Below are 20,432 nucleotides of genomic sequence, written 5' to 3'. Positions count from 1 at the left end.
AGAGAGTAGCTGTAGGCACCAGAGCTTCGGGGGCAGATAAGTGGCTAACAGGAGAGGGAAGGTCAGGAGTCAGATACCAGAGAGTACCCCTGTGGCTGTTGCCCTTAGCAAGCAGTAGTTGGGGGGGGGGGGGTCATGGGGTAGCTGCACCTCTGACACAGAGTCCGGCCCTGTGGCTCAGAAGGGTAGGGAAAGGAAGAGGAAGGCAGCAGTGATAGGGGACTCTATAGTCAGGGGGTCAGACAGGCGATTCTGTGGACGCAGGAAAGAAACACGGATGGTAGTTTGCCTCCCAGGTGCCAGGGTCCGGGATGTTTCTGATCGCATCCACGATATCCTGAAGTGGGAGGGAGAACAGTCAGAGGTCGTGGTACATATTGGTACCAATGACATACGTAGGAAAAGGGAAGAGGTCCGGAAAACAGGCTCAGGGAGTTAGGAAGGAAGTTGAGAAGCAGGACCGCAAAGGTAGACATCTCGGGATTACTGCCTGGGCCACACGACAGTGAGTATAGGAGCAAACATGAGGAAATCTGCAGATGCTGGAAATTCAAACAACACACACAAAATGCTGGTGGAACACAGCAGGCCAGGCAGCATCTATAAGGAGAAGCACTGTCGACGTTTCGGGCCGAGACCCTTCGTCAGGACTAACTGAAAGGTAATAAGAGATTTGAAAGTAGTGGGGGGAGGGGGAAATGCGAAACGAGAGGAGAAGACCGGAGGGGGTGGGATGAAGCTAAGAGCTGGAAAGGTGATTGGCGAAAGTGATACCGAGCTGGAGAAGGGAAAGGATCATGGGATGGGAGGCCTCGGGAGAAAGAAAGGAGGTGGGGGGAAGCACCAGAGGGAGATGGAGAACAGGCAAACTAAATATGTCAGGGATGGGGTAAGAAGGGGAGGAGGGGCATTAATGGAAGTTAGAGAAGTCAGTGTTCATGCCATCAGGTCGGAGGCTACCCAGACGGAATATAAGGTGTTGTTCCTCCACCCTGAGTGTGCCTTCATCTTGACAGTAGAGGGGGCCATGGATAGATATATCAGAATGGGAATGGGATGTGGAATTAAAATGTGTGGCCACCGGGAGATCCTGCTTTCTCTGGCGGACTGAGCGTAGGTGTTCAGTGAAATGGTCTCCCAGTCTGCGTCGGGTCTCACCAATATATAAAAGGCCACACCGGGAGCACCGGACGCAGTATACCACACCAGCCGACTCACAGGTGAAGTGTCGCCTCACCTGGAAGGACTGGGGCCCTGAATGGTGGTGAGGGAGGAAGTGTAAGGGCAGGTGTAGCACTTGTTCCGCTTACAAGGATAAGTGCCAGGAGGGAGATCGGTGGGAAGGGATGGGGGGGGAACGAGTGGACAAGGGAGTCGCGTAGGGAGCGATCCCTGCGGAAAGCAGAAAGGGGGGGGGAGGGAAAGATGTGCTTGGTAGTGGGATCCTGTTGGAGGTGGTGGAAGTTACGGAGAATTATACGTTGGACCTGGAGGCTGGTGGGGTGGTAGGTGAGGACAAGGGGAACCCTATCCTGAGTGGGGTGGTGGGCAGATGGGGTGAGGGCAGATGTGCCAGAAATGGGAGAGATGCGTTTGAGAGCAGAGTTGATGGTGGAAGAAGGGAAGCCCCTTTGTTTAAAAAAGGAAGACATCTCCTTTGTCCTGGAATGAAAAGCCTCATCCGGAGAGCAGATGCGGCAGAGACGGAGGAATTGTGATAAGGGGATGGCATTTTTGCAAGAGACAGGGTGGGAAGAGGAATAGTCCAGGTAGCTGTGACAGTCAGTAGGCTTAAAGTAGATATCGGTAGATAAGCTGTCTCCAGAGATGGAGACAGAAAGATCAAGAAAGGGGAGGGAGGTGTCGGAAATGGACCAGGTAAATTTGAGGGCAGGGTGAAAGTTGGAGGCAAAGTTAATGAAGTCGACGAGCTCAGCATGCATGCAGGAGGCAGCGCCAATGCAGTCGTCGATATAGCGAAGGAAAAGAGGGGGACGAATACCCATATAGACTTGGAACATGGACTGTTCCACAAGGCCAACAAAAAGGCAGGCATAACTGGGACCCATGCAGGTGCCCATGGCTACACCTTTGGTCTGGAGGAAGTGGGAGGAGCCAAAGGAGAAATTATTGAGAGTAAGAACTAATTCCGCTAGACGGAGGAGAGTGGTGGTAGAGGGGAATTGGTTAGGTCTGGAATCCAAAAAGAAGCGAAGAGCTTTGAGACCATCTTGGTGGGGGATGGAGGTATATAGGGACTGGATCTCCATGGGGAAAATAAGGCGGTGGGGGCCAGGGAACTTAAAATCATCGAAAAAATTCAAAGCATGAGAAGTGTCACGAACATAGGTGGGAAGAGATTGAACAAGGGGGGATAAGACAGTGTCAAGGTATGCAGAAATGAGTTCAGTGCGGCAGGAGCAAGCTGAGCCAATAGGTCTACCTGGACAGGCAGGTTTGTGGATCTTGGGTAGGAGGTAGAAACGGGAAGTGCAGGGTGTGGGAACTATGAGGTTGGTGGCAGTGGATGGGAGATCCCCAGAGCTGATAAGGTTGGTGATGGTATAGGAGACAATGGCCTGGTGCTCCTTAGTGGGGTCATGATCAAGGGGTAAATAAGAGGTGTTATCAGAGAGTTGTCGCTGTGCCTCGGCCAGGTAGAGGTCAGTACGCCAGAAAACAACAGCTCCCCCCTTATCAGCAGGTTTTATAGTGAGGTTGGGATTGGTGTGGAGGGAGCGGAGAGCAAAGCGTTCGGAAGGAGTGAGGTTGGAATTGGAACAGGGTGTGGTGAAGTCGAGACGGTTGATGTCCCGTCGGCAATTAGCAATAAAGAGATCCAGAGCAGGCAGAAGACCAGAGCGGGGTGTCCTTGAAGAGGAGGAGGGATGAAGACGGGAGAAGGGGTCATCGGTGGGGGTAGGAGAGTCCTTGTCAAAGAAGGAAGCTCGGAGACGGAGAAAGAAGAGTTCAGCGTCATGGCGTACGTGGAACTCACTGAGGTGTGGGAGAAGGGGGACAAAGCTGAGGCCCTTACTGAGGACAGAGCGCTCTGCCTCAGAGAGTTGAAGGTCGGAGGGAATGGTAAAGACCCGGCACGGATGAGAGAGGGGATCAGAGGGGGGAGAGAGGCTGGTAGTGTCAGTGGAGAGGGAAGGGTTGGGCTGAGAGGAAGATGGAGCCCCTGAGGGCCCAGGAGCTGACGATGGGATCTGAGGGAGAGGGGATTTCAGAGTGGTGGTGGGGGAAGGGGAAACGGGAGTCACAATCGCAGCATGTGAAGACCCGGCCTGGAGTTCAAGGCTGGAGTCGCAGTCGGTGGTTGCGCAATCGCTTTGAAGCTGTCCATGGTCGTTAGAACCCGCGTTGACGGTGCTGGAGTCCAGGTTTTCAATATGCCCTGGGTCGCTGGGGCAGCCGAGATCGACGGCCGGGGCAACTCCATGGTCGTTGGAACCCGCGTTGACGGTGCTGGAGTCCAGGTTTTCAAAATGCCCTGGGTCGCTGGGGCAGCCGAGATCGACGACCGGTGCTGGGGACGCAATATGAAGACCATGCTCTGGGGTCTGCAGATGGAAGATCTTGCGATCCTTGCAGGACGTGATAAAGTCAAAGAACCGGCGATTGCACGCATGGATCTGACGGAGGATGAAATAACGGAGAAAAAGGTGTCCCGGAGGCGTGGAAGGGATTGTGATAGGGACGCCAGGTACCTTCTCATGGCGGACAGTGTCGCCCTCAGAGCTCAGAGGCCTCCCGTCCCATGATCCTTTCCCTCCTCCGGCTCGGTTTCACTTTCACCAATCACCTTTCCAGCTCTTAGCTTCATCCCACCCCCTCCGGACTTCTCCTATCATTTCGCATTTCCCCCTCCCTGATACTTTCAAATCTCTTACTATCTTTCCTTTCGGTTAGTCCTGACGAATGGTCTCGGCCCGAAACGTCGACAGTGCTTCTCCTTATAGATGCTGCCTGGCCTGCTGTGTTCCACCAGTGAATATAGGAATAGAGTGAGGAGGAGGATAAATGCGTGGCTGACGGATTGGAGCTGGGGGCAGGGATTCCTGTCAGGGAGGTTTGCTAAGGCTATTGGGGAGAGTTTAAATTAGAATTGCTGGCCGGTGAGAACTGAACTGAATAGATGGAGGAAGAGGCTGTTGACTCACAGATAGAGAAAGCTTGGAGATAGTGCGAGAAGGGGGATAGGCAGGTGATAGAGAAGGGATGCGCTCAGATCGATGGTTTGAGATAATTCTATTTTAATGCAAGAAGCATCATGAACAAAGCGGATGAGCTTAGACCGTGGATCAGTACTTGGAGGTATGATGTTGTGGCCATTACAGAGACTTGGATGGCTCAGGGGCAGGAATGGTTACTTAGAGTGCCAGGCTTTAGAAAGGACAGGGAGGGAGGCAAAAGAGGTGGGTGTGGCACTGTTGATCAGAGATAGTGTCACAGTGCAGAAAAGGAGGAAGTCATGGAGGGATTGTCTACTGAGTCTCTGTGGGTGGAGGTTAGGAACAGGAAGGGGTCAATAACTCTACTGGGTGTTTTTTTTATAGACCACCCAATAGTAACAGGGACATCGAGGAGCAGATAGGGAGACTTTCTGGAAAGGACTAATAATGACGATGAGAGGCATTGATCATGTGGATAGTCAGAGGCTATTTCCCAGGGCTGAAATGGCTAACATGAGACGCCATAGTTTTAAGGTGCTTGGAAGTAGGTGCAGAGGAGATGTCAGGGGTAAGTTTTTTTACACAGAGAGTGGTGAGTGTGTGGAATGGGCTGCCGGCGATGATGGTGGAGGCGGATACGATAGGGTCTTTTAAGAGACTCCTGGATAGTTACATGGAGTGTAGAAAAATAGAGGGCTATGGGTAACCCTAGGTAATTTCTAAAGTAAGTACATGTTCGGCACAGCATTGTGGGCTGAAGGGCCTGTATTGTGCTGTAGGTTTTCTATGTTTCTATAACAGGGTTGTCGTGGTAAGAGATTTTAATTTCCCAAATATTGATTGGCATCTCCTTACAGCAATGTGTTTAGATAGGGTGGAGTTTGTTAGGTGTGTTCAGGAAGGTTTCCTGACACAATATGTAGATAAGCCTACAAGAGGGGAGATATTGAGAAATGAACCTGGTCAGGTGTTCAGTCTCAGTGGGAGAGCATTTTGGAGGTAGTGTCTATCTAGTGTCAATTCTATCTCCTTTACCAATAGCATTGGTGAGGGATAGGAACAGATAAGTTAGGAAAGCGTTTAATTGGAGTAAGGGGAAATATGAGGCTATCAGGCAGGAACTTGGAAGCATAAATTGGGAACAGATGTTCTCAAGGAAATGTAAGGCAGAAATGTGGCAAATATTCAGATATCTGCGTGGGTTCTGCACAGGTACATTCCAATGCGATAGGAAGGATGGTAGGATATAGGAACCGTGGTGTACAAAGGCTGTTGAAAATCTTGTCAAGAACAGAAAAGCTTACAAAAGGTTCAAAAAACCAGGTAATGATAGAGATTATAAAGCTAGCAGAATTAAAGAAAACCCCAAGGCATTCTACAAGTATGTGAAGAGCAAGAGGATGAGACGTGAGAGAATAGGAAAAGTGTACATGGAACCAGAGGAGATGGCTGATGTACTTAATGCATATTTTGCTTCAGTATTCACTACGGAAAAGGAACTTGGCGATTGTAGGGATGACTTACAGCGGATTGAAAAGCTTGAGCATATGGACATTAAGAAAGGCGATGTGCTGGAGCTTTTAGAAAGCATCAAGTTGGATAAGTCTCCAGGACTGGACAAGATGTACCCTAGGCTACTGTGGGAGGCAAGGGAGGAGATTGCTGAGCTTCTGGCAATGATCTTTGCATCATCAATGGGGATGGGGGAGGTTCCGGAAGATTGGAGGGTTGCAGATGTTGTTCCATTATTCAAGAAAAGGAGTATAGATAGCCCAGTGAGTCTTAATTCAATGGTTGGTAAGTTGATGGAAAAGATCCTGACAGGCAGGATTTATGAACATTTGGAGAGGCATAATATGATAAGGAATTATTAACTGGGATAAGGATAACTGATAAGGAACTGGGCCTTACGAGCCTGATTGAATTTTTGAGGATGTGGCTGAACACATTGATGAAGGAAGAGTAGTAGATGTAGTGTATATGGATTTCAGCAAGGCATTTGATAAGGTACCCCATGCAAGGCTTATTGAGAAAGTAAGGAGGCATGGGATCCAAGGGGACATTGCTTTGTGGATCCAGAACTGGCTTGCCCACAGAAGGCAAAGAGTGGTTGTAGACAGGTCATATTCTGCATGGAGGTCGGTCACCAGTGGAGTGCCTCAGGGATCTGTTCTGGGGCCCTTACTGTTCATGATTTTTATAAATGACCTGGATGAGGAAGCGGGGGATGCGTTATTAAGTTTGACACAAAGGTTGGAGGTGTTATAGATAGTGTGGAGGGCTGTCAGAGGTTACAGCGGGACATTGATAGGATGCAAAACTGGGCTGAGAAGTGGCAGATGAAGTTAAATGCAGGTAAGCGTGAAGTGGTTCATTTTGGCAGGATATAGTATTAACGATAAGACACTTGGCAGTGTGGCAGTGGAGGATCAGAGGATCTTGGGGTCCGAGACCATCGGACACTCAAAATTGCTGCGCAGGTTGACTCTGTGGTTAAGAAGGTATACAGTGCATTGGCCTTCATCAATTGTTGAATTGAGTTTAGGAGCCGAGAGGTAATGTTGCAGCTATATAGGACCCTGGTCAGACCCCACTTGGAGTACTGTGCTCAGTTCTGGTCGCCTCACTACAGGAAGGATGTGGAAGCCATAGAAAGGGTGCAGAGGAGATTTACAAGGATGTTGCCTGGACTGGGGAGCATGCCTTATGAGAATAGGTTGAGTGAACTCAGCCTTTTCTCCTTGGAGCGAAGGAGGATGAGAGGAGATGACAGGGTGAAAGGGCAAATGGGGTTGGGGAATTACCGGAAGCTGGAGAAATCCACGTTCACGCTGTCAGGTTGGAATAGACGGAATAGGAAGTGTCGCCTCATCGCGGCATGAATGTCGGACCGGAATGGAAATGGGAGAGCCCGAGTTTCCCCCGGGTCCGGACCGGACCGGACCGGACCGGAAATGGGAGAGCCCGAGTTTCCCCCGGGTCGGGACCGGACCGGAAATGGGAGAGCCCGAGTTTCCCCCGACTGCTCCTCCGGCACTGCGTGCGGGTTTGTCTTCACAGCCTGGTCACTGATTGGCTGCGGTCGATATATAGCACCGCCCCTAAACGGCCGTCAGTGGGCTGTGATCTTGATTGACGTCGATCTCTGGACTCTGATTGCCTGTGCATCTGTTCCCAGTTCTAATTGGATGGTCAGCACCCCACCCGTGCTGTGATTGGATGTGTGTCCTCACTGGCGCCCCTTTCAGGTTACGATTGGCTGGTGGGAGATGAGCCGGAAGCCGAGTAGCCCTTTCACCCGGAAGTTCTATTTTGGCGCGCAGAGCGAGCAGGAGAGCGGAGCCTGGTCCCACTCCGGATCCCGGGTTATACGTTACCATGCAACGGAGTATTGCGTAAGGAGGGGTCGGGACAGAGGCAGATCCCCGAGGGTGGGGGTATTCCCCTTCCCCTTCCTCCTTGTTCGGGGGGGCCGGCATTCCTCCCCCTTGTTGAGGGGGGTGGGTGGGGACCCGCCTTCCCCTTTCCCCTCCCCCCTCCCCCTTTCGCCTCCCCCCTCCCCCTGTCCCCCTTCCCCTTCCCCTTGTTGAGAGCGGTGGTTAGGTATTTCCTCTCCCCTTGCCCCGTCACCCTATCACCCCTTCCTCCTCAACTCCCCCCATTCCACATCCTCTTGTTGAGGGGAGTAGGTGGGGATTCCCCCTCCGTCTCCCCCACCCCCCCCACCAATCCCCTCACTCTTTCCCCCCTCCCCATCCCCCTTCCTGTTGAGGGGAGTAGGTGAGTATTCCCCTTCCCCTTTCCACTTCCCCCACTTCCCTCAACCCCCGCTCCCCCTTCCCCCATTCTGTTGAGGGGAGTGGGTGGGTAGTCCCCTACTGTCACCCTTTCCCCCCCATTTCCTTCCTCCCCCTCCCCCCACTCTCCTCTTCCCCCCTCCCCCATCTCCTTCCCCTTCCTGTTCAGGGGGGTGGGTAGGTATTCACCCTAGTCTCCCCTCCCCCCGTCTCCATCCCCCCCCCGTCTCCCCTCCCCGCCTTCCCTTCTCCCCTGCCCCCAACTCCCCCTCCCTCCTACCCACTTCCTCTGCCACGTCCCCCCCCACTCACTTCCTCTGCCACGTCCCCCTCCCATCTCCCCTTCCCCATCCTTTCCCCCTTCCCCATCCTTTCCCCTTCCCCGTCCTTTCCCCTTCCCCGTCCTTTCCCCTTCCCCGTCCTTTCCCCTTCCCCGTCCTTTCCCCTTCCCCGTCCTTTCCCCTTCCCCGTCCTTTCCCCTTCCCCGTCCTTTCCCCTTCCCCGTCCTTTCCCCTTCCCCGTCCTTTCCCCTTCCCCGTCCTTTCCCCTTCCCCGTCCTTTCCCCTTCCCCGTCCTTTCCCCTTCCCCGTCCTTTCCCCTTCCCCGTCCTTTCCCCTTCCCCGTCCTTTCCCCTTCCCCGTCCTTTCCCCTTCCCCGTCCTTTCCCCTTCCCCGTCCTTTCCCCTTCCCCGTCCTTTCCCCCTTCCCCGTCCTTTCCCCCTTCCCCGTCCTTTCCCCCTTCCCCGTCCTTTCCCCCTTCCCCGTCCTTTCCCCCTTCCCCGTCCTTTCCCCCTTCCCCGTCCTTTCCCCCTTCCCCGTCCTTTCCCCCTTCCCCGTCCTTTCCCCCTTCCCCGTCCTTTCCCCCTTCCCCGTCCTTTCCCCCTTCCCCGTCCTTTCCCCCTTCCCCGTCCTTTCCCCCTTCCCCGTCCTTTCCCCCTTCCCCGTCCTTTCCCCCTTCCCCGTCCTTTCCCCCTTCCCCGTCCTTTCCCCATTCCCCGTCCTTTCCCCATTCCCCGTCCTTTCCCCTTCCCCGTCCTTTCCCCTTCCCCGTCCTTTCCCCCTTCCCCGTCCTTTCCCCCTTCCCCGTCCTTTCCCCCTTCCCCGTCCTTTCCCCCTTCCCCGTCCTTTCCCCCTTCCCCGTCCTTTCCCCCTTCCCCGTCCTTTCCCCCTTCCCCGTCCTTTCCCCCTTCCCCGTCCTTTCCCCCTTCCCCGTCCTTTCCCCCTTCCCCGTCCTTTCCCCCTTCCCCGTCCTTTCCCCCTTCCCCGTCCTTTCCCCATTCCCCGTCCTTTCCCCATTCCCCGTCCTTTCCCCATTCCCCGTCCTTTCCCCATTCCCCGTCCTTTCCCCATTCCCCGTCCTTTCCCCATTCCCCGTCCTTTCCCCATTCCCCGTCCTTTCCCCATTCCCCGTCCTTTCCCCCCTTCCCCGTCCTTTCCCCCCTTCCCCGTCCTTTCCCCCCTTCCCCGTCCTTTCCCCCTTCCCCGTCCTTTCCCCCTTCCCCGTCCTTTCCCCCTTCCCCGTCCTTTCCCCCTTCCCCGTCCTTTCCCCCTTCCCCGTCCTTTCCCCCTTCCCCGTCCTTTCCCCCTTCCCCGTCCTTTCCCCCCTTCCCCGTCCATTCCCCCCTTCCCCGTCCTTTCCCCCTTCCCCTTGTTGAGAGCGGTGGGTAGGTATTTCCTCTCCCCTTGCCCCGTCACCCTATCACCCCTTCCTCCTCAACTCCCTTCCCCCATTCCACATCCTCTTGTTGAGGGGAGTAGGTGGGGATTCCCCCTCCATCTCCCCCCACCCCCCACCAATCCCCTCACCCCTTCCCCCCTCCCCATCCCCCTTCCTGTTGAGGGGAGTAGGTGAGTATTCCCCTTCCCCTTTCCACTTCCCTCAACCCCCGCTCCCCCTTCCCCCATTCTGTTGAGGGGAGTGGGTGGGTAGTCCCCTACTGTCACCCTTTTCCCCCCATTTCCTTCCTCCCCCTCCCCCTAACTCTTTCCCCATTCTGTTGAGGGTGTGGGTGGGTATTCCCCTTCCCCTTGTGGAGCGGGGAGGGTGGATATTCCCCCCTCCACATACCCCATCTCCTTTCCCTTCCTGTTCAGGGGGGTGGGTAGGTATTCACCCTAGTCTCCCCTCCCCCCGTCTCCCCTCCCCGCCTTCCCTTCTCCCCTGCCCCCAACTCCCACTTCCTCTGCCACGTCCCCCCCCCTCCTACTCACTTCCTCTGCCACGTCCCGCTCCCATCTCCCCTTCCCCGTCCTTTCCCCCTTCCCCGTCCTTTCCCCCTTCCCCGTCCTTTCCCCCTTCCCCGTCCTTTCCCCCTTCCCCGTCCTTTCCCCCTTCCCCGTCCTTTCCCCCCTTCCCCGTCCTTTCCCCCTTTCCCCCTTCCCCGTCCTTTCCCCCCTTCCCCGTCCTTTCCCCCCTTCCCCGTCCTTTCCCCCCTTCCCCGTCCTTTCCCCCCTTCCCCGTCCTTTCCCCCCTTCCCCGTCCTTTCCCCCCTTCCCCGTCCTTTCCCCCCTTCCCCGTCCTTTCCCCCCTTCCCCGTCCTTTCCCCCCTTCCCCGTCCTTTCCCCCCTTCCCCGTCCTTTCCCCCCTACCCCGTCCTTTCCCCCTACCCCGTCCTTTCCCCCTACCCCGTCCTTTCCCCCTACCCCGTCCTTTCCCCCCTACCCCGTCCTTTCCCCCTACCCCGTCCTTTCCCCCTACCCCGTCCTTTCCCCCCTACCCCGTCCTTTCCCCCCTACCCCGTCCTTTCCCCCCTACCCCGTCCTTTCCCCCCTACCCCGTCCTTTCCCCCCTACCCCGTCCTTTCCCCCCTACCCCGTCCTTTCCCCCCTACCCCGTCCTTTCCCCCCTTCCCCATCTATTCCCTCTTCCTCATCCTTTCCCCCCTCCCAATCCTTTCCCCTTCCCCCATTGACCCTCCCTTTCCCAACTCTCTCTTCACCTCCCTCTCCCCCATTCCCCCCACCCCCATCCCCTTCCCCCACAGCTCCCCTCTGCCTCTTCCACCTCACCTCCCTATCCCCATTCCCCCCTTCCCCCATCCTTTTGAGGGGGTGGGTATTCCCCTTCTCCTCCCCCTCCCAATCCCCTATCCCCCTTCCACTTGTTGAGGGACTGTGGGTGTGTATTCTCCTCCTGTCTCCCCCTTTCCCCCCACTTCCCCCTTCCCCCAACCCCACTCCTCCATCTCCCAACTGCCCCTTCCCTCCTCCACACTTCCTCTCCATCCCCCCTTCCCCCCCATCCTGTTGAGGGGGTGTGTGTCTATTCCCGTTGGGGTTGTATTCCTGTTCCTGTTGGTGGTGGGATATATTTCTGTTCCCAGCGGGGTATAATCCTGTCCCTGGAGCTGGGTGGGGTGGAAATATATTTCCGTTCCCAGGGGTAAGGGGGCTAGTTTCTTGTTCCTGGGGGTGGAGGGAATATATTCCCGTTTCCAGACTGGTTGGGGTTATTCCTGTTCCTGGGAGTGGGGGGGGGGGTTATTCCCATTCTGGGGTGTATGCAGGACATATTCCTGTTCACAGGCTGGTGGGATATATATTTTTTTTTGGGGGGGGAGGGATAGATTCCCATTCCCGGGGTATATATTCCTGTTGGTGGGGGGGGGTATACGCTCCCATCCCTAGGTGGGGGGATATATTTCTATCCCCAGAGGTGGTTGGGTATATTCCCGTATCTGGGAGTGGGAGAGGGGAGTATACTCCTGTTTCTAGAGGGGGGGGGTGAGGGGGATATATTTCCGTTCCCAGGGTCGTTGGGTATATTTCTGTTCCTGGGAGTGGAGGGGAGATATATTCCTGTTCCTGGGGGTGGGGGGGGGGGTGTATATTCCCATCCCTGGGGATGGTGGAGGGGAATATTCTCGTTCCGGGGCGGTGGGGGTATAATACTGTTCAGAGACATGCTGGAACTGTCACTCATTCTGACCCACACAGATCGTTCTTTCAGCCCCTGAAGGGAGAGGGACAGGTCAAAAAATGTCAGGAAGATCCCACAGAAGGGCGGTGAGTCTTACCCTTCCGTTCTACTCCCCTGCCTGTACCCCGACTTCCCAACCTCCTCTCCGCCAGCGTAAAATATCCCCCTCCCCCGCATGCACCTCCTTGCCCTCCCCCCATTGTAGTGTTCTCTCCTGCCCCTTCTCCGTCTCCCTGGACTGCATCCCCTAACCTCCTTGAAATTTCCCCTTCCACTGACTGTGTCCTTGCTCCCCGTCCGCAGACGGCCCACGTCCCCGCTGAAGCCTCGGACCACCCTGACCGAGGAGGAGGGGTCGGTGTCTCCGGTGAAGCCCCGCGGCCGCAGGGTCGGCCGGGTTCTGGAGAGCGAGGATGAGGAGGATGCAGTGAGTGGGAGCGAAGAGGAGGAAGTGCCAGAGCCAGCTGATGTCCCCTTGGATGAAAGGAAGTCCTTGGCACCAGAGGCAGGAGAGGTGATCTTGACTAGTCTCTGTCTCGACCCTGCCCCACTCGGCATTGAGACTAGGGTCTCTTACCTGTCACAGATAAAAATGTAGATGATGGGGGCGGGGGGAGGCGTTAGTAAGTTCACAGAGTTTCGTGATGTGGATGGTGTAAAACATTGCCAAACGATACAGCGGGATAGCGATCGGTTACAGTTCTCTGTGAGGAAATGGCTGATGGAGTTTAACCCGTGCAAGTGTGAGGTGTTGGACTTTGGCAGGTCAGCTGTAAGGGGACCGGGCATGGTAAATGGTGGGGTCCAAGTACACAGCTCCTGCCGAAAGGGAGAACATCGCAGATGACTGTCTACTCTAAGAGTCACAGAAACAGGAAGTGAGCAATCACGGGAGTATTCGATAGGGTTGTTGTAGGTTGACAGACTGCGCTGATGAGTGACAGGTGGTGTTCAAAGTGCGAGTCATTCACAATGGAAGGCAGTGTACCTGGCTAGTGGCAAGATCCCTCAAAAGTTGATAGGGTGGATAAGAAGGCACGTGGTGTGCTGGCCGCCTTTAGCCAGGAAACATTTCAAGAGCCACAAGATGATGTTGCAGCTCTATAAAACTCCAGTTCGACCACACTTGGAGTATTATATATGACCATATACTATATAACAATTACAGCACGGAAACAGGCCATCTCAGCCCTTCTAGTCCGTGCTGACGCTTACACTCACCTAGTCCCACGGCCCTGCATTCAGCCCATAACCCTCCATTCCCTTCCTGTCCATATACCTATCCAATTTTACTTTAAATGACAATACCGAACCTGCCTCTACCACTTCTACTGGAAGCTCATTCCACACAGCTACCACTCTGAGTAAAGAAATTCCCCCTCTTGTTACCCTTAAACTTTTGCCCCCTAATTCTCAAATCATGTCCTGAATATTGCAGTCAGTTCTGGCCGTCTCATTATAGGAAGTATGTGAAAGCTTTTGAGGGGTGTTGCCTGGATTAGAGACCGTGTCTTAGGAAATTTGAGTGAGCCAGGGCTTTTCTGTTTTTTCCCAGGCTAAGACAAGAGGGCAAAATTTTAAAATGATTGCAGAAAACTATAGTGTGGACGTCAGAGAGTGGTGCCTGTGTGGAGCGGACAGCTGGGGTGGTAGTAGGGCAGATGTATGAGGGACATTCAGGAAACAGGAGCATGGATGATAGAAAAATGGAGGGAAGGATTAGATTGATCTTTGAGTAGGTTAAAAGGTCAGCACAACATTGTGGGCCAAAGGGTCTGTACTGTGATAATTTCTATGTTGCTGAAAGTGACCGCACAAGTAGATGGGGCGGTAATGAAGACGTACAGCATGCTTGCCGTCAGAGGTTGAGGTGTTGAGACGAGTCGGGTAGTCATATTGCAGCAGTGTAAACTGTGGTTGGGCCATACTTGGAGGGTTGTGTGCAGTTCTGGTCGCCCTGTTACAGGAAAGGTGGGGGGGCTTTGGAGAGGGTGCAGAAGAGGTTCACCAGGATGCTGCCTGGATTAGAGGGTGTGAGCTATCATGACAAACTTGGTTTCTTTTCACTGTGTTCCTGGTGAGTTCTGCACTGACCTCCTCCTCCTCCTCCTCCAGCCTCCTGGACACACAGCAGCCTCTCCCCCACCAGCTTCTGCTCTGCCAGCGGACGACAGCCCAGTGGACGCTGGCCTGACGACTCACCACGGCTTCCCGCGCCGGCGTACAGGTTGGAAGTGCTTTTCCACTGATACACATACAGTTGTCCGGGGAAGAGCTCTGCTTGCATATTGTTCCTATGGATCCAATCGTTACACCGATGTTCTGGTGTTTGCCAAGCTTGGCGATTAGCTGGTGACAGTTTCAGTGCTCAGCTGTTAGTGTTTCTCTGTGTGTGCTCATGTTTATACAGGCCCCTCCCTGTTCAAGAATTTTTAAAAACATGGTTCTCTTCTGATAACTCCAACAAACATCTCGAAATAGAAACCCAACTAGAAACCCTGAAGAGCCCACAGAAGGCAAAGGTCAACTGAATGGTTAGCCAATCAGGAACTGGGGGCCGGTATAAACGTGAGCTCTCCCAGAGAGAAACGCCAACAGCTGTGCATGGATAGTGGCACCTCGACTGGTGATGAAATGTCAGCAAGTTAATTGCCAAGCTCAGCGGACACCGCAGTGTCAAACGGCTCATCCCCAGCTACCAGCATCCTAGAGAACTAGAATTGTCACGTGTACATGTATAGCCTTAAAGCTCTGGTTTCTGCAGAGCGAGGGGAAGGAGCGGTCTGATTTGGAAGGTTTACTGAGTTCTCCAGCATTCTGCGTTGGTAATGGCCGTGCAGAGTCCTAGTTACCATAGGCTGAGCACCTTCTCGGGGAGTACCCCCACCCCCGGTGGGGAAGAGGAATATGAGACTCGGAGCAAACGAGGAAATCTGCAGATGCTGGAAATTCAAACAACACACACAAAATGCTGGTGGAACACAGGGTCTCGGCCCGAAACATCGACAGCGCTTCTCCCTATAGATGCTGCCTGGCCTGCTGTGTCCCACCAGCATTTTGTGTGTGTTATGAGACTCAGATGCTGGATAAGTGACAGTGCTCTGATGATGTGAAAAGACTGGTAGAGAGTCTGAGGGAGCAGGCTGCTGACGTAGTGACATCCTTAAAGACACACAACCTCTTTGCTGCTTCTGCGGGCTACATGTAGGCGTTAGAAAATGATTCGGCACAACTGGAAGCCCAATAGAGCTTACGGGGTTTCGGAACATGTTTCAGGAGAAAGGGAAGAAACTCTCAGCTAGTGAGATAGCTGAGTTGCGTGTGACGTAGAGAGGCCATCCAAACGGCTGAGGTGAATCGGGAAAGAATGGGCCAAGTGGTGAAAGGCGCAGTCACGGGACACGATCGTTCAGGGTCTCCAGATGTCTTGTAAGATGTGCTCCCCTCCCTCGTTTGTCGGGCTGATCAGAGAAGGAGAATGCGATGGGGACACGTGAGTTCTCTGTCAGCAGGGTACAGTCCTCGTTTAGTAGCCCCCTTTGCAGGCGACCACTGATAGCCCACCCCAGGGAATGATAGAGTTTAGAACGGAGATGTCCTGGTTGCTATCAGCGGGTGAAGCCACCCCACCTGACAAAATGGACAGGGTGTCGGATCCCCTGAGAGGACAGAGGGCTGCCATTGAACGGGGTCCCACGAGAAGGGAAGCGACTGGTATTGTCTGCTATAACTGGGGAAGAGGGACACCGGGCGGGAATGTGGAGGCTGGGAAAGCCTTCGGAGAGTGAGCCCCTAGGTACCTGGAGATGTCGGGACCCAGTGAGGGAATGGCTTGATGTCTCGAGGGGAACAGCAATATATCAAGGAGCACCCTAAAGCAAAAATCCCTATTCCTGAAGGCTGAGTGGGGCTGAGCTCCAGTGTGTGGCTATGGCTAGAGGGTGTTTATGCTGGAGTCATGCTTGACACAGGCTCTCAGGTTACTCTGGTGTACTGTTCACTTTACAACTGGTATTCACGTATTTACAATTTTGACATCACTCTGTGCTAGAGATCTGGAGCCTTAGTACGGATGACTATCCGTTACTTGTTTGAAGCTGGAGTTTTTTGGAGGCAGATGTGGGAGGAGCTGAGGTCCTTGATACATTAGTGTTGGTTTGTCCGGATCCGGTCGAGAGGGACGAAGCTTCAATTCTTGTGGGGACAAATGCTCCTATTGTGAGGAGGCTAGTGGGAGCCTGCAAGGAGAAAGTTGGAGAGAGCTTTCTGAAAACATTGTCATTTCACCCTGTGTTCTGAGCTGTGACCACACTGGATGATGAGCATAAATGAGGGTCTGTGTTGTACACCCAGTCCAAACCAGCTGTGTTACAGTCTGGGGGGAGTAGCTGTGGAATGCCTGATGCTGAGGTCCTCCTGGTGGATGCTCCGGAAGACCACGAAGAGGAGTCATGCTCACTTGCTGAACTGCCCAACTCAGTCGGGCAGGTAATTAGGATGAAAGTGATAGTCACAAAGACTTCAGAGAGGGAGGTCACCCTCAGGCGCAGATGCTAATGGTGTGCTTCTTTCCGGTGATGGTAATGTCTAATGTCGCTGTTAGATAAGCTGGGGAGAAACTCTCCAAAAGAGGGAAAGTTGACTGCCAAGTCGTTCAACTTTGGGGACTCCCCAGTACCTGGAGATTGGAGGAGGCGGTCGATAGAGAAGATGTTGAAGCTGTAAGATGTCTTTTCCACTGATGAGTTTGAAACGGGTTGTTCCAAGAGCGCTTGCCACGTCATCCGGGTGACAGAGGACACAGAAAGGTCGCGGCAACTGACTCCTGCAGAGGTGGAAGACATTTGGCAGCATCTGCGGAAGGTGGGATGATCACGGAGTCTCCGATAGGCATTGCCAGGAAGGTATATGGGTGGACTATTGGACTCTGAAAAGCTGTACAGTCCCCGACCAATATATGGCCCTGAGTTTCGAGGTCGCATTGGCCTGCCTTAGTGGTGCGAAGTGGTTCAGTGTGCTGGACTTGAGGAGTGGGTGTTACCAGATACCCATGAGTGAGGCTGACAAAGAGAAGATGCCATTCATACATCCACTGACATCTTCCCATTTGAAAGGCTGCCCCAAGGCATATCAGGAGCCTCAGCGACTTCTCAGCATGTCACAGAAAAAACAACGGGAGATATGAACTTGCTTGAGATGTTGGTGTACCTGGATGATTTCATAGTGTTCGGGTCCACCTTGAAGGAACATTAAGCCAGGTTACTAAAGGTGCCGGGCCACCTGAAAGCTGAAGGGTTAAAACTTTCTCTGGACAAGTGCAAGTTCTGCAGACGTCTGTCAACTCTGTTGGGCACATAGTCTCATGGAACGGAGTAGAAACATAGAAAATCTGCAGCACAATACAGGCCCTTTGCCCACAAAGTTGTGCCGAACATGTCCCTACCTTACCTTACCTAAGGATCTAAGACGCCGTGGCCAAGGCCCCAGAGTGAAGGCTTTGCGCCCGTTCCTTAGAGTCTGGGCTTGTGAAGGACTACACGGAAGCCTTCTGTTCGGTTACCCTCCCTTGGGGAAGAACGGGAGGAGGATGAAAGGCGAGGATGGTAAAGATTGTCTTGGCCCTCAGAGCCTTTAGGAGCGAGGTGGGATAGGAAATGTGAAGAGGCCTTTCAGTTGCTGAAGGAGCTGCTGACGAAAATGCCTGTGCTGGCGTTTGCAGATCCCAGTTGCTGTATGTATTGCAAACGGATGCCAGCAGAGAGGGGTTAGGGGGTGTCCTGTATCAAGATCAGGGCACGGGGTTGAGACCTGACGTGTTTGTCAGATGGAGTCTGTTACCCTCTGAGCGAAACTACCCCACACACAAGTGGGGTTCCTGGCACTGAAGTGGACTGTGGTGGATGCCCAAGTGACTACATGGTGCCAAGTCTGAGGTGAGGATGGACAACAGGCCATTATCCTGACCTCGGCGAAATTGGATGCCACAGGTGGTTGTCAGCGTTGTCTGCCTATGATTTCAGCCTGAGGGGCTGGATAGGGACACGGAGAGTGGGAGAGCGTTCCTGCCCCTGGAGTCAAAGCCATGGGCCAGTTTTCCATCACAGGAAAGGCAAGGGCAGAATTGGTCAATTGGGAGCTTCTATTACGGTGCCATTCCACAAGCTCACTGTAACCTGACTGCTCCGGAGACAAAGCAGATGTCAGAGTTGAGTCCTGGGGAAGTGGCAGCCGCTCAGCGAGCTGATCTTCGGTCAGCGGTTGTGAAAAGGGACATGGCCTAAGACGAAACACTCTGCTGTGTCTCTATACAGAGGGAATGGCCCCAGTTGGAGTTGAGGAACCAGACCCCATACTGGGTCATGTCACCTCCAGACAGGCCTTGGCGTTTCCAGCTGGTTCTGCCTGAGAAATATCAGAGAACTGTGTTGCAGTCACTTCATGACGATTCCGGTCATTTGGGGGTTGACAAGAACTACAATTGGTCAGAGATCGATTCTACTGGTCCCGAATGAAGCTGGGGGTCGAAGAGTACTCCGGAGGAAGATGCTGCTTACGAGGGCAGCTCCATTATCCCACTTGCAGAGTGTGAGCCACTTGATCTGGTGTGTATGAATTCCTTTCAACAGAGCCAGGTGCCAGCAACATGGCCAATGTCTTGGTTATTACAGATCAGTACACCAGATATGCGCAAGCCTTTCCTACCAAGGATCTGTGGAAGAAGATATCCACAGCTGACACTGTATTGAGCAAGGAAGGGTTAATGATCTTTAAATGTAAAATCAAAGTCTACTGTGACTACTGTACTCTGTGCTGCTGACAATGTGCCTTTCAGTCAGGCTGATCGAAATAACTATGTTCGTATTCGAAGAATCATCACATGTCTGATATACTCTTTTGAGAAATTAACACTGAAGTAAATGTGTAACTACTCAGGGATATATCCTGCAAATTCGCTACTCAGCAGAACTGCCATTGAAGATCCTCCCGATTGTGTTTTTCTCTCGTATGCTTGGGATATAAATAAGAGCGTGACCCGTTGTCAGACAGACTCTCACCAGCTCCGAGGACGGGCTCTCCATGATATAAATAAGAGCGTGACCCGTTGTCAGACAGACTCTCACCAGCTCCGAGGATGGGCTCTCCATGATATAAATAAGAGCGTGACCCGTTGTCAGACAGACTCTCACCAACTTCGAGGATGGGCTCTCCATGATATAAATAAGAGCGTGACCCGTTGTCAGACAGACTCTCACGAGCTCCGAGGATGGGCTCTCCATGATATAAATAAGAGCGTGACCCGTTGTCAGACAGACTCTCACCAGCTCCGAGGATGGGCTCTCCATGATATAAATAAGAGCGTGACCCGTTGTCAGACAGACTCTCACCAACTCCGAGGATGGGCTCTCCATGATATAAATAAGAGCGTGACCCGTTGTCAGACAGACTCTCACGAGCTCCGAGGATGGGCTCTCCATGATATAAATAAGAGCGTGACCCGTTGTCAGACAGACTCTCACCAGCTCCGAGGATGGGCTCTCCATGATATCATGCTACAACAAAGGTGTTCTGAAGCGATCTCCCTCCGTGTCTGAGTGTTAGTTCTTTTTCCGCAATGACAGGATCAGAGGGTGTCCTTGTGGCCAGAGTGTTGTGGGAGAAATATTTTGTTTATCATGGCCTCCCCAGGTGGATATGTAGCGATCAGGGATGGGATTTCGAGAGGGTGATCTCCAGGTCAGGAGGTTCAATCAGACCTTGCTAGACACGCTCGGAAGCTTGGAGATTAATAAAACGAACAAGTGGAGTCCGCTGCTACAATTGTACAGAGAATGAAGCTACCGGGTACTCGATGTATTATCTTATGTTTGGGTGTGAAGTGAGGTAACCTGCTGACCCCTGTTTTGGGATTGGCAGGGAAGATTTACCACAGAAGACTTACCTTACCATATGTGTCTGATATGAGAAGGGAGCTGAAAAAGGCTTATAAATTACCTGCGGTCTGGATTCTGATTGGTAGCCAAGGGAATAAGAGGGGGTATAATCAGATGGTTAGGTTCTCCCAATTAATGCCTGGAGATAAGAATTTGGGGCTACCTGGGAAGCGTAAGTTGGCTGACTGTTGGGCAGCTACGCCCTATGTAGTGGAGAGTCAGATGTCAAACGTACCAGTTTTTCAGATGAAATCAGAGGATGTGAATGGGCCTGTCATTAGAACCACCTTCTACCTTTTGGGGCAAGAGGTATGTGTTGACCCAGAGCCTAACCTGGACCAAACACCTGTTCAGAGGACTCTGCGTCCACGTGGGGAACCGAAGAACTAGACCAGACCCCCCCCACCGAATGTGATAATGGATGGAGGGTGAGGAAATGGAGGTGTGATATCTGCTGCCTTTTGTAAACTCCCCAATAATCCATGAAGTGACTCCCACCCCCTTTCACGCTGAGACGAGTGAAATGGGGGGGGGGGGGGGGCGACTGGCAGTGGACAGGCGGGTTTGTGGATAGAAAATACGGGAGACTGGACTCTGAAGGTGAGCTC

General features: G+C 53.4%; 1 protein-coding gene across 2 annotated transcripts in view; it reads left to right on the top strand.

The window, feature by feature from the left end:
- The first annotated feature begins 7,423 nt into the window (after window positions 1-7,423).
- Window positions 7,424-20,432, top strand: part of lig1 (ligase I, DNA, ATP-dependent) — a 60,557-nt gene continuing 47,548 nt past the window's right edge. For both annotated transcript variants that reach the window (XM_073028672.1, XM_073028670.1), the window contains exons 1-4: window positions 7,424-7,573; window positions 11,911-11,979; window positions 12,197-12,407; window positions 14,009-14,120. In XM_073028672.1, the coding sequence (XP_072884773.1) occupies window positions 7,557-7,573; window positions 11,911-11,979; window positions 12,197-12,407; window positions 14,009-14,120 (409 nt within the window). In that variant the 5' untranslated portion in view covers window positions 7,424-7,556. The remainder of the gene's footprint in view (window positions 7,574-11,910; window positions 11,980-12,196; window positions 12,408-14,008; window positions 14,121-20,432) is intronic.

This window comes from Hemitrygon akajei, chromosome 24, assembly GCF_048418815.1.
Source record: "Hemitrygon akajei chromosome 24, sHemAka1.3, whole genome shotgun sequence".
Lineage (NCBI taxonomy): Eukaryota > Metazoa > Chordata > Chondrichthyes > Myliobatiformes > Dasyatidae > Hemitrygon > Hemitrygon akajei.
The sequence above is the reverse complement of the archived record's forward strand: the minus strand, read 5'-3'. Positions and strand labels throughout refer to the sequence as shown.